The 14,663-nt window shown below is 37.9% G+C and overlaps 1 protein-coding gene across 1 annotated transcript in view; it reads right to left on the bottom strand.

The window, feature by feature from the left end:
• VPS35 (VPS35 retromer complex component) overlaps positions 1-14,663 on the bottom strand; it is a 29,005-nt gene that overhangs the window by 12,867 nt on the left and 1,475 nt on the right. Inside the window, exons 2-8 of the mRNA XM_052655675.1 lie at positions 7,288-7,386; positions 5,884-5,980; positions 5,071-5,194; positions 4,263-4,445; positions 2,221-2,434; positions 1,163-1,246; positions 607-716 (exon numbers count right to left, since the gene is read on the bottom strand). Coding sequence (XP_052511635.1) covers positions 607-716; positions 1,163-1,246; positions 2,221-2,434; positions 4,263-4,445; positions 5,071-5,194; positions 5,884-5,980; positions 7,288-7,386 — 911 coding nt within the window. The remainder of the gene's footprint in view (positions 1-606; positions 717-1,162; positions 1,247-2,220; positions 2,435-4,262; positions 4,446-5,070; positions 5,195-5,883; positions 5,981-7,287; positions 7,387-14,663) is intronic.

A 14,663-nucleotide genomic window follows, 5' to 3' on the forward strand; every position in this document is an offset into this window, starting at 1 on the left:
ATTTCTGGTTTCATAATGTCAATGAGTGTATGCTCACAGCAGGACACATACTATGTACTGGTACCCAGCAGGCACTCATTAAAGTTATATCAAAGGCCAAGTTTTATACATTTAACCAAGACCAAAGGCTAAAGAAATATTATTTAAACATATTGGGGATTTACTAATATTTTTAGTACCTGAAAACTCTTCTTTAAAAAAATGCAGGAACAGAGTGATTACTTGAACACTCTTAATCATCTATATTTACGTCTACTTGATAGAGACTCCAGATCAAATTGTTTCCCTCTGAAAGATAACTTTCATCATTGTAAAACTCGAGGTTTGCTCTTTGGTGATAACGGGATTTATAAAACTTAAACGTCGGGACTGTATAATGTCTTTAAACACCAATTAAATGCATAGATTAAAAATATATTATCTCCATGCCTTCTGTTCAATTAAGAGCTAAACTTCTCTCATGAGTAAGCCAGACAAGTACTTAGTAGATACTCAGACTTACAGAACTAATGTAACTAAATCAAAATCATTAACAAAGATGTAAAAAAGAATTCACAAAAATGTTTTAAATTCACTATTCTGCCTTTCATTACGGGAAACTCTTACCTATCAATTAAAGCAATGATTATGTTTTTCACATTTACATTTTGGTGTAACTCAGCACAGGCCCGAAGAAAAGGATTCAAAGTTTGAAGGTGGAATTCATCAGGGAAAACCTGAAAATCAAATGATAATCAATTATTACTAAAATCAACTAGCAAAAATCAATTAGTAAAAGCATTTTCTACTATATTCTGGACTTAATATTTAAAGCTCATATTTGTGGGGGGAAAAAAACCATTTTAATATTATACAAGCAAGTGCAAATACATCACTTTCAAGCCTCTCTAAACATAGCCCCAGAAAGAAATATTCTGTTAACCAAAGTACATCTACAATTAAACTAAAACTAATGATACCTAAACAACTTGGAGGTTACTCTTTCCTACATTTTGGGAGGAAAACCCATGAATACAAAGACCATGCTATTATATTAACAGGAGAAAAGGATTTATTCAGGAAAGCTTAATCTCTCTTTGATCAAGATTTTTTTCCCAAAAAACAAAGAAAATTAATGAAATACAAAATGAGTTCTTTAAAAACCTGAAATGTTCGCACCTACCTGAATAATGCACTCCATGAGATATTCCTGAGCCAAAGCATCTCTGCAATTCACCACTTGCTCTAATATGCCGGTCAAAACAATCTGGAAGAAGAAAAAGATTTTAAGAATTAAAGAATTATTTTCAAAATCTTAAGTCACTCCTCCAGTAACATATTTGAACTACTAACTTAAAAATCATATTTTAGGTTTTCCTGATCCATACTTCATTTCTAGACTAAACTGTAAAATTTTACAGAAGAATGTTTAAATAAAAAATTCTGGATTTCTATTTTGTGAAAGTCAAAGTCCATTTCATTGGTGTTTTTTATGATTTGTACTTTTTGTGTCCTAAGAAAGCTTACCTAATCCAAAGTTATAAAGACTTCCTTTGTGTTTTCTTCTAAAAATTCCAGTTGCAAATTTCACACTTATAACTTTGATCAATTTTTTTGAGTTCCTCTGCATACTATGAGAATGGGTCACAATTCAGAGGCTTGGTTTGCATACAGATGTCCAATTGTTTCAGAATCACTTGCTGAAAAGGTTGCCTTTGCACCCTTATCAACAATAATTAATTATATACACGTGAGTCTATTCTGGATCATCTCTTCTAGGGGTCAGCAAATCTAGTTTAATGACCATTTTTGTATATTGTTTCCACATTATCTTCGGCTGCTTTTGCACTACACTGGCAGAATTTAACAGTTGCAAACTATATGGCTTGTAAAACCAAAAAATAAGTACTCTTTGGTCCTTTAAAGAAAAGGTTCGCTAATTCCTGATTTATTTTCCACTGATACATGTATTTACCCTTTCACCAATATCACATTACTTTATTGTAGCTTTAGAGTAAATCTATAGTAAAATAAATCTCAATGTAAAGAAAATTGGTATCTTGATAACGATAATACTGAGTCTTCCAATCCACAAACACAGACTCAAATATGTCTTTTAGTTTATTTAAGTCTTCTTTGATCAACAGTTTTCAATGCAATATTATTTTTAAAATATTTCAATTTCAAAAATCAGACTTTATATATCTCATAAGAAAAGATGAGAAGTAAAAAGATATAAACCTGTTTGTAACGTTCCACATTTACACCTTCCAACTGACTAAGGCGCACCAAATTTGTTCCCACTAAAATTCTCAGTTCTTGTCTTTCTCGTTCTCTTTTTTCTCTATCTCGGCTATGTCCCTGATGCTGCATTCGAACCCAGAGCTTGTTCATTTCTGCAAAGTTGAGTAGGACAAAATCCATGGAATCACTGATATCACCAGTTGTTTCTTCACTGCAAAGAAACAGTTGGAAAAATCTTTATACACAGTATTTAATTTACTACTATTTCTCTTCTTTGTGCATTTCCTTCTTACCTCTTTAATACACCAAACGCTTCATGAAAGACATCTTCAACTACACTGTCTTAGTGCTCAATTCCAAGAGGAAGAGAGAAAAGAATATCAGGCAGGGGACATAGCTCAAGTTTAGAGGGACAAAATGCCCCCCTCACTCCTTTTGGGGCTTCCCAGGTGGCACTAGTGATAAAGAACCCAAAATCTAAGAGATGTGGGTTCGATCCCTGGGTTGGGAGGATGCCCTAGAAGAGGGCATGGCATCCCATTCCAGTATTTTTGCCTGGAGAATCTCACGGACAGAGAATCCTGGCAGGCTACAGCCCATGGAGTCATGAAAAGTCCGATACAACTGAAGCAATTTAACCACTCCTTTTCCTGGGCCAGCTAAACTTGTTCTTGGAATTATATTCCATTAATTCAAAAAGCCTTAAAAAATTGACACTTGTGTCACTGTTAACTCATTTTATTATTATTTTATGTTTGCAACTGAACTGTCAACTTTGTAAGCTCTGTAAGGTAAAAGACCAAGTATTTCTTGCTTATTTTCACATTTCCTAAGATGGGGAACTTAGTAATTTTCAAAACTTTTTGCTGATTACTAAATTAATAGTCAAAACGGAATCAAATAATAACACAGCAAATACCCTCACCATCTTCACACTGTTAAATTTTTATCTTTTCTACACCACTTAAATTTTTGTCATATGCATGGTTAAAATTTTATTATAGCTTTTCTTTTAAAAAGGAAATGATGCAGATATACTAAAAACAACTAAAATATACACATTAGAAATAAATGAATAAAGAAACTTTTTAAAAAGGGAAATAAGTTCCTCAATCAAGGGAACTTGTCATGTGAATAGTTCACCCAACTGGATAAAGACCATCTGCCACCTTTGTGGGATAAAAGCACAACAGACTTGGATGCTAGAATACTGGCTGCATAAGACACAGCTCTCTCTGAATGGCTTCCCCCCGTCCCCCGTCCTGTTCTGGAGTTAATATCTTATTTGTGTGCACAGATAATTAAAATCACTTATACTCTGGGGTACCTGCTGCTGCTGCTGCTAAGTCGCTTCAGTTGTGTCCAACTCTGTGTGACCCCAGAGACGGCAGCCCACCAGGCTCCCCTGTCCCTGGGATTCTCCAGGCAAGAACACTGGAGTGGGTTGCCATTTCCTTCTCCAATGCATGAAAGTGAAAAGTGAAAGTGAAGTCACTCAGTCGTGTCCGACTCTTTGTGACCCCATGGACTGCAGCCCACCAGGCTCCTCCATCCATGGGATTTTCCAGGCAAGAGTACTGGAGTGGGGTGCAATTGCCTTCTCCGCTGGGGTAACTAGAAGTTCCTAAATTACAAAAACTGATAAGACATTCAAGAAACAATATGAAAACTGGCTAGCTCATTAAAAAAGTTAAACATACTTCGTTATTTTATCACAAATACAATTTTCAAACTGTAACTCATTTAAAAAGTTGTATTTTCAAAGAGTATCTGATGGAATGGAAAAATGCTCTCAATTATGCTAAATTTAAAAAGGTTCTAATAATCTACACATAATTTTTATAAGAGTACATTTTATATCACATCACATATACTGTGTCTCAAAGGAAATCTATACACAAAATGCTACCAGTGGCTGACTCTGGGTAGGAGAATTACTGATATTTATTTTCTTCTATATACTTTTCTATACTTTTTATATGTTTTACAACAACAACAATAAAAATACTACACCTAAATCAAGAAAGAAAACCACTTACTCTGTTGGCTCCCCTTCATCAGGTAAGATGTTTCTGGTACACTGAAGTAGATAATTTCGAAGAAATAGACCTCTCAAGGGATGTTGCACACCACGGCACATTTCTACCAAATCTTTCAAAATATCTTTCCTGGACTGAGGAAATGACTTGACATATACAACTCCAACTGTGATCAACAGATAACTAGAAGAATGAGGCAACATTTGATTAGAAATAAAATACTCAAGAATTTGACTATATTCAAACACAATATATACAAATATGAAATAAACAAGACAGGAAGGAGGTTTTCTCCTACGCAATAAAGAAAATATCATCTAATTTAAAATATAACTGCTTACTGACCCCCTTCCATTTATTTATAATATCACCTTTAAACACATTAGGACTCATAACTGTCATGATATTAACTTTTCTAGTAGTCAAGGAATTAGAATATGTCCATTTTTTTCTATTTTCAAAGTTCCTCAATAATCTATAATAAATAGTTATTTATACTTCACAGCCTTAAAAAATCACTATCAAAATGCTAACCTCTATTCGTTAAGAAATTAAATAACCTTAAGCCCGCTGATTTTAAAGGATGTAACACAAAGTGTGAAACGCAGATATAAAAGCCCGCAGAATCTTAATAAGGAAATGGCAACCCACTCCAGTGTTCTTGCCTGGAGAATCCCAGGGACGGGGGAGCCTGGTGGGCTACCATCTACGGGGTCGCACAGAGTCAGACACGACTGAAGCGACTTAGCAGCAGCAACGCAAAGTGGGGAATGCAGATATAAAAGCCGGCAGAATCTTAGTAACTTACAGCCTTGGGATGATGTTTCCGGCATACTGTACAAGTTCATAGAGATCTGCCACTTTTCTTCCTTTAGCAAATTCATCTGTCAGGTAAACTTCCAGGTAGTGCAGTTCATCAGAAATAGCCATATCTTTTAATTATCATTAAGGATTTAAAGCTAAGTCATCCTAAGAATGTTGACTCTGCAACTTGTTGGACTCATTAAATTGGGCAAATTTCTTAGTTTTTTCTTTATTTATTGGGGGCAGGGGGCATACCCCATAGCTTGTGGGATCTTAACTCCTCAGCTAAGGATTGAAACTGGGCCATGGCAGTGAAAGCCCAGAATTCTAACCACTAAACCACCAGGGAACTCCTATATTGGGCAAATTTCCAAAATGTTAGTCATGTAAGAAAGCATGTTTAAATTCTGGGCTTTCCTGACTTTAAGGGGTTTTAAAGATGTCTGGTAAAGCAAAACAATAAAAATAAGATTGCCTGTGAAACTACTTCAGGGTTTTGAAATGGCAAATCATTGATGTCCTTTACATTTCAGAGTCCAGCTTGACAAAATCTTAGCCTTAAAAAACCATTTGCTTAATACTTTCAATATCCCTCGTGAGTAGTCTGAGAACTGAGATACAACAACAAGCCACATAAAGAAGTGTAAGCACAAAAAAGGAGTTTCTGATACCCTTCTCAGCACATTTGCAGGGAGAAGTACTATTTGATTAAGACAATGAGAAATAATACAACTTCCAAAAAACCTAGGGAACAAGCAAAATAAGCCTTATCAAGAAAATAGTATGATCAAAATGTTCTTCAACTTTCAAAAGATACAAAGTTCATAGTAGCTCTTTGGTGATAACATAGAAGTCCGCAGTTCACCAAGCATATTAGAAGCATGTTTCAGAGCATCCATAAGCTTGTTTTTGTCCTACAGAAAAACCAAGAGCATTGGTGAGAATGCTTAATTTAAATAAACATTTAACTTGGCTATACAAACTTTAATCAAGGATCTATTACACAGTTCTGAAAGTACAGAGCACCTAAATTATTTTAATCACATAAAAATCAAGTTTAATTTCACCTTGCCTTCACTTTACTGAAAAGAGTAAGATAACATAATTCCTCACCAGGCTGCAAAGCTTAGCAAATCTCATTTATCTAGGACCACAAGCTTCCTGGCAATAACTCAAATCTTTACAATCCTGGCAACTATGGAACTATAGCTCCATTAATTTATCTTTTACCTTTAAGCAAGAAAACTGGCATACTGATTCTTTTGAAAGAAAGTTACTATTCTGACAATGGCTTGGTCATAGGTTAAACACTCTTCAGAGACGTCTGGAATGACTACTCTTTAAGTATGCTTTTCTCCTCACAATGTCCATATGCCCCACTTAAGACATAAACATAGACAACTCCTTTAGATACAGAAACACTGTTCATACACAGAAAGAGATAAAAGCAAGCAATAGCAAGCCCCATACCACCCATTTTCTCCACTCCAGTTTTGTTTTTACAAACTGGTTTGCAAGAAAAACAATACAATAGAAACAACTGGTTAAAAGAGCATATTATTACTAAGCTTTAGAAACTCTAAGACACTTAACGAAGGCAAGATATCATCATCATCATCAATACAGCAACTTATACTTTAAGTACCAGCCTATTTGGTTCCATTTCTTAAATTTTATCCAGAAAATCTATAGTTTCAACACAGATAATCTACTCTTTCAGAATATGATAATTAAGTATAGCTTTTAAGGTAGTTCTTGCAAAAAAATGTATCTGTTCAGGACAGAAATAAAAGCCTTCAAGACAGAGGGGAAAGGCTGAACAATTCAAATTGAAAGCGTTTAAAACCACTATTTATTAAGCAACTATTATATGTCAAGTACTCCTCAGGTTTGAGGTATAGAACTGATGAGGCCAGTAATTCAGGTCAGATAGGGTATGGAGATAATACAGTGATGTGTAAATAGAAGGCAAGGTCTCCCATCCTCATGGAGCTTAAATTCTGGTAGGGAAGACAGACAATTTCAAACCACAAATATAAAGGTAAATAAAATATTTCAACAGGGCTATCTACTGAAATTGCTCCACATAGCGCCTGAGGGAGCTGAGGCTGAATATTATTAGGTTTACCAGAGCAGTAGTGCTACAGGCTTTAGAAAACACAGCCTAACATTCCCAGGAACACGCAGATTACCACCGTGCCTCTCACACTGTCCTTCTTACCAGGCATCTCTTCATCTGGAATGACTGGACCTTCACAGCCTGTATGGCTTCATCCAGGAGTTTTTCCTGCTCATCCTGCGGTGACTGCTGTGTTGTAGGCTAAAAAAAAGTTTTTTAATCTCCCATTAATGTGTCATTAGAACTCTCGTCAAGCAAATCTGTTATTTTTATAGGTCCAGCCATAGTTTACATTTACAAAGCTTTCACATAAGGTTCATTCCAGTTCTACATCTCAGACTCATTTATCAATTTTTGACAACTGAACAGAGAGCTGTGCCGTTACTGAAGTTAATAGCATAGACTGCTGAAGGAGAAAACTAACAGATAGAGAGAATTTCTTCTCAGAAACTGACTCAACATTCCTGTAGTAGGTTGTCTTCAAAGAAATAGACGGTAGTGGTTTATGGCTGCCTATGCTCTGCTGCTGCTGCTAAGTCACTTCAGTCGTGTCCGACCCTGTGCGACCCCACAGACGGCAGCCCACCAGGCTCCCCCGTTCCTGGGATTCTCCAGGCAAGAACACTGGAGTGGGTTGGCATTTCCTTCTCCAATGCATGAAAGTGAAAAGTGAAAGTGAAGTCGCTTAGTCGTGTCTGACTCCTAGCGACCCCATGGACTGCAGCCCACCAGGCTCCTCTGTCCATGGGATTTTCCAGGCAGGAGTACTGGAGTGGGGTGCCATTGCCTTCTCCGGAGCCTATGCTCTGCTAATACACTCTAAATCCACCTAGAACATAACCAATCTGTGGTGGTTAAGTAGTCTAACCCAAATCTCTAAAAGCTTCCTTTTTTCCTAAACTACCTTTCATCTGCATCTTAGTCTATTCTTAGGAAGACCAAGGAACTAGTTTACGAGAACACTTATCCTCTTAGGCAATATATAATGAGGGACTAAACAGCTTAGACATAAAATAGCTAAAACTGTTGACGGTGACTTGTAGTAGAACACCATGAAGAGTGCACTCCCTCAAGGATCTACCGTACCATTTCAAATACAGACAGCTACAGTTATAATGGACAAAATACATCTGTACAGTCTTCTTTTTGCCATCAGAAAAATTTGCTTGCAAAATGAATTAGATCTACCTGTGAACAGAATTAACCACTCCATTCCTTATGTTGAATAAACAGTTTACACTTCTGCTACAGCAGGGAGCACATTATAACTATAAATGATGGCTATTTTTACATCCTTGGAACCCAACACATCGCCAGACATATAATGGATGCTTCATAAATGTTCACTGTCTGAATAAGTAAGCTGGTTTCAGATTATGTTTTTAATAAAAAGCAACTAAAGAATCAACAGATGAATGGATAAACAAATTATGTTATATACATATAAGGAATATTACTCAATCATAAGGAGTGAAGTATTAATAGATGCTATGTGAACTACAAAAAGGTTATTTAAGTAAAAAGAAATCAGACATGGAAGACCACACATTGTGTGACTGCACTGATATGAAATTAAGGCATAGCTCAGAGATGCTGCACGTTCAGGTCCAGACCACAGCAGAAAAGCAATATTGCAATAAACTGAGTCACATAAAAATTTCAGTTTCATATGTTTACACTGTACTGTAGTCTATTAAGTCTGCAACAGCATTATGTCTAAGTAAATAATATATATGCCTTAATTTAAAAATAATTTATTGCTAAAAACTGCTAACCATCATCTGAGCCTTCAGCAAATTTGTGCTGGTGCAGGGTCTCACTTTGATGTTGATGGCTACTGAAGGTCATGGAGGCCTGTGGCAATTTCTTAAAATAAGACAATAATAAAGTCTGCCTCATGGACTGGCTTGCTCTTTCACGAATGATTTCTCTGTAGCATGTGACAGTCTGATACCATTTTACCCATGGTTCAGTTCAGTTCAGTCGCGTCTGACTCTTTGCGACCCCATGAATTGCAGCATGCCAGGCCTCCCTGTCCATCACCAATTCCGAGTTCACCCAAACCCACGTCCATCGAGTCAGTGATGCCATCCAGCCATCTCATCCTCGGTCGTCCCCTTCTCCTCCTGCCCCCAATCCCTCCCAGCATCAGAGTCTTTTCCAATGAGTCAACTCTTCGCATGAGATGGCCAAAGTACTGGAGTTTCAGCTTTAGCATCATTCCTTCCAAAGAGAGCTTCCCAAATTGGAGTCAGTTCTCTCAAACCCTGTGTGCTCAGTAGCTCAGTCATGTCCAACTCGTTGGACTGTAGCCTGTCGGGCTCCTCTGTCCATGGGATTCTCCAGGCAAGAATATTGGAGTGGGTTGCCATTTCCTCCTCCAGGGGATCTTTCCAACCCAGGGATCAAACCCGCCTCTCTTGCATCTCCTACACTGGCAGGTGGATTCTTTACCACTGTGCCACCTAGGAAGCCCCTCAAACTGCCCTGCTGCATTCACTAAGTTTACGTAATATTCTGAATCCTGTGCTGCCATTTTCAACAGTCTTCACAACATCTTCACTGGGGTGGAGTTCATTTCAAGAAACCACTTTACTCATTCATACAAAGCAACTCTTCATCTGTTGAAGTTAGATCAGGAGATTTGGCAATTCATATCTTTAGGCAGTCACATCTTTAGGCTCCACTTCTGATTCTAGTTCTCTTGTTATTTCCACCACATCTTCAGTTACTTCCTCCACTGAAGTCTTCAACCAACCAAGGTCATCCATGAGGATTGGAATCCACTTCTTCCAAACTCCTGTGTATGTTGATTTTTTTGACCTCTTCCCTTGAACCACAAACGTTTTTAATAGCTTTCAGAATGGTGAATCCTTTCCAGAAGGTTTTCAATTTGCCTAGATCCATCAAAGGAATTATTATCTGCGCAGCTACAGCCTTCTGAAGTCTTTTTATTTGGCTGCACTGGGTTTTAGTTGTGGCATGTGGGATCTTCAATCTTTGTTGCAGCATGCAGGATCTTTAGCTGTGGCAATGTGAACTTTTAGCTGTGGCATGTGAGATTTAGTTCCCTGACCAGGGATGGAACTGGGCCCCCTCACTGTGAATGCTGAGTCTTAGCCACTGGACCACCAGAGAAATCCCTGAGATGTATTTCTTAAATAATAAGACTTGAAATTCAAAATAACTCCTGATCTGTGGGCTACAGAATGGACGTTGTGTTAGCTAGCAGGAAAACAATATTCATCTCACTGTATGTCTCCATCAGAATTCTTGGGTGTTAGGTACGTAATCAACGATTATTAATATTTTGAAAGCAATCCTTTCTTTTCTGAGCAACAGGTCTCAACAGTGAGCTTAAAACATTCAGTAAACGATGTTGTAAACAGATGTGCTATCATCCAGGCTTTGCTTTTCCATTTATGGGCTCAGGCCCATACTTCATAAGGACCCTAGGATTTTAGGAATAGTAAATGAATACTGGCTTCAACTTAAAGTCATCAGCTGCACTAGCCCCTAACAAGTCAGCCTGTTCCTGAAGCCAGACATTGACTTCTCTCCGGCTGTGAAAGTCCTACATGGTATTGTCTTCCAATAGAAGGCTGTTTCATCTACAAGGAAAATCCTTGCTTAGTGTGTCCACCATTATTAATTATCTTATCCAGATCTGCTAGGTAACTTGTTACAGCATTTACATCAGCATTTGCAGCTTCACCTTGCATTCTTATGGTATGAAGATGGCTTCTTTACATATACCTTAACCAACTTCTGCTAACTTCAAACTTTTCTTATGCAGCTTTCTTAACTCTCTCGGCCTTCACGGAACTGCAGAGGGCCTTGCTCTGAATTAGGCTTTGGCTAAAGAAAATGTGATGGCTGGTTTGATCATCTACCCAGACCACTAAAACTTTCTCCTTATCAACCGTAAGGCAGTTTCACCTTCCTTTCATTCATGTGTTCACTGGAGTAGCACTTTTAATTCCCTTCAGTAACTTTTCCTTTACATTTACAACTTGGCTAACTGTTTGGTACAAGAGGCTAAGCTTTTGACATGTCTTTCTCACTGAGCTTAATCACTTCTAGCTTTTGATTTCACTTGAACGCTTTCAACTCTTCCTTTCATTTGAACACTTAAGAGACTGCTGCTTCTGCTGCTAAGTCGCTTCAGTCATGTCCGACTGTGCGACCCCATAGACGGCAGCCCACCAGGCTCCCCCGTCCCTGGGATTCTCCAGGCAAGAACACTGGAGTGGGTTGCCATTTCCTTCTCCAATGCATGAAAGTGAAAAGTGAAAGTGAAGTCGCTCAGTCATGTTCGACTCTTCGAGACCCCATGGACTGCAGCCTACCAGGCTCCTCCGTCCATGGGATTTTCCAGGCAAGAGTACTGGAGTGGGGGGCCATCACCTTCTCCGACTTAAGAGACTATTGTAGGGCAATTAATTGGCTTAATTTCAAGATACTCTTGTACCTCGGGGAACTGGGAGGCTCAAGAAAAGGGAGAGTAATGGAGAAGTGCTGGTCAGGGGGCAGTGAGAATACACACACGTATCAATTAGTTTGCAGACTTACGTAAGTACAGATTGTGTCACGTCAAAACAATCACAGCTGATCACCATAACAAACATGATAATGAAAAAGTATGAAATACTGTGAGAATTACCAAAATGTGACACAAAAACACAAAGTGAGCAAATGCTGTTAGAAAAATGGCACCAAAAAGACTTGCTAGATGCAGGATTGCCACAAATTTTCAATTTTGGGGGGAAAAAAATCCAGTAAAGCAAAGCACAATAAAATGAGGTATATTTGCATCCAGAATAGGAAAATCATCCATAGAAACAGAAAGCAGACTGGTGGTTACCAGGAGGGAGAGTGGATGAGTAACTGCTTAATGAGTACAGGGTTTCCTTTTTGGGTGGTAAAAATGTTTTGAAACCGAGTTTCCCTAGGGCATACTTCTTCATAAGCATAAATAAATATCAAAGAAAAAGTTCAATATCTTTTATACTGAACACTAACTCACACAACAAAACTAATGGTGTAAAATGCTGACAGGGAGCATGTGCATTTAAGGATTCTGACTTAATGAAATTCACTATTCATCATGGGCTAGTTCTCTGAGACCAAGCAACAGTTTGGGTTTTTTGGCTCCTTATATCTGGATGCAATAGATTTAACAATTACTACAATCAACGGATTTCACTAGGTTCAGAAAGCCAGCTTTGAGATAAGCAGAAATTTTTATTGTGATAAAACATACACATTAGAAATGTGTATGTTATAAAATTTTTATTGTGGTAAAATATACACATTTTTATTGTGGTAAAAATTTGCCATTTTTAAGAGTGCAGTTCGGCAGCATTAAGTACGTTCACACTGTTGTACAGCCACTGCCACCATCCATCTCCAGAGCTTTTTCACCTTTCCAAAAGGAAAGTCTGTGAGCAATAAACAGTAACTTCCCAGCCCCCCACTCCCGCCCTAGGCAACTACCACTTTCTTTGTCTGAGTGCTTGACTTCTCTAGGACCTCATATAAGAATTGGCAAATGGGGGCTAAAATCTACTTGTGGTGCTTCTCTCTTATTGAAGACTACAGGTTCTAGGGCTCTCGGCTTAGCCGCCCAGGGACATGTGGAAGATGTGGCAATCTTCCCAGAGCAGGAATCAAACCTGTGTCCCCTGCATTGGCAGGCAAATTCTTAACCACATTCTTAACCACTAGATCACCAGGGAGATCCAAAATTTCCTTCTTTTTGAGGTTAAATAATATTCCATTGTGTGTATATACCATTTTGTTTGTCCATTCATTTTGCTGATGAATATTTGGGTATAGCACTACATTTTGGCTACTGTGTATAATTATATGGCAAATGAAAGCGTGGTTATAAAAAGGCTGGGTTCATGCTCAGTCTCTAAATCACGTCCAGTTCTTTGCCATCCCATGGACTGTAGTCCCTCTGGCTCCTCTGTCCATGGGATTCTCCAGGCAAGAGTACTGGAGTGGGTTGCCATTTCCTTCTCCAGGGGATCTTCCCAACCCAGGGAGCGAACCCAAACACAGGTTCTGCATTGTGTCTCCTGCATTGGCAGGTGGATTCTTTATCACTGAGCCATCTGGGAAGCCCTATAAACAGATTACAAACAATTCAAAAATATTTGTATAGAATTGACTAGATTCAGTAATCTGTAGGCCAATTGGCAAAATTTTTCTATTTTGTACCAACTGGGTTTAAAATTAATAGAAAAGCATATATACAAAATGTAGAAAATAAAGAGATAAAGCTATAATAAAGAAATGTACTTTTACATATTACTTGTAAGACAATGCAGCTGGCTATTCTAAAGGAACATCTAGATGCCCTTCCTGCCAAGTATGGGACTGAGCAAGTCAGTTTAAGATGAACATGATTTCACTACACACAAATTAGGTAACCAATGACCCCTCACTCATAAAAGTCATTTACAAATGACTCTGTACATAGCAGTTATATATATCAGAGAAAAATGGAAACACTAGTCAAGATCAAATTAACATTTGTGATTAGGCCCCTTTTAGCCCACACATTCAAGCCAAATAGCCCTCACAACTCTACAGTTAAAAGGTGCAGAGAAAACAAAGGTCACTATGAACATATCACTTATAAAACTAGTTCCCATTCAAACAATGTGCTTTCATTTCCTCTGCAGCAAACAAGGATAATAGAAATACTTGTATCATTGTTATGAGTAATAAAGTGAAATGACACCGATAAAGCTTGAAAATTGCTTAGCACTTAGTAATAAGCAATCCACCTAAGTGTTCCCATCATTATTATATTCCCCATAGATACCAGCAATTATCTATAACCATCCTAGAGACTTGTCGATCTCTCCACTCATATAGATGTTTTCAAGATAGATGTAATCAAACAATGCAATGTTAATCAACTACAAAACGAAAACAACACATCTCACAAAGATACAGAATTTCATTATGTTAATGAAAACACTTTTTAAAATGACGGTAAGACACAAAATAGCAACTGAAGTAGGGAGAACTAAGCACGATGAAGGGATGGAACATCCAAACATATATTTTAATACCGGCACCTCCAATTTCATTTACCAATAAATTTCCCCAGGAATCCTATGATGGCACACACCATGACCATTTACTTCCCCCAGCTTTATCTACTAGCAATACACATTCTTCTCCACCTAGAAAATTCCTACTCACTGTCCTCAGAATCTCAGTTCACATGTTACTTCCTGTAATCTTTCCCATACTCCCCAGAACCTTCTCTCCTTTCATGGTCCCACAGCACTGAACTGACGGACTGTCCTCAGTACTCAGACTGTACATTAAGTTCCATAAGCATGTCTTCTGCTAGACTCTTCAGTTCTTTGAAAGCATGGGCTATGTTTTCAGTGTCCAGCACAGTGCATGACATAAAAGACACACAAGATGCATGATAAATTGAACTGAACCCCAGA

This window comes from Budorcas taxicolor, chromosome 18, assembly GCF_023091745.1.
Source record: "Budorcas taxicolor isolate Tak-1 chromosome 18, Takin1.1, whole genome shotgun sequence".
Lineage (NCBI taxonomy): Eukaryota > Metazoa > Chordata > Mammalia > Artiodactyla > Bovidae > Budorcas > Budorcas taxicolor.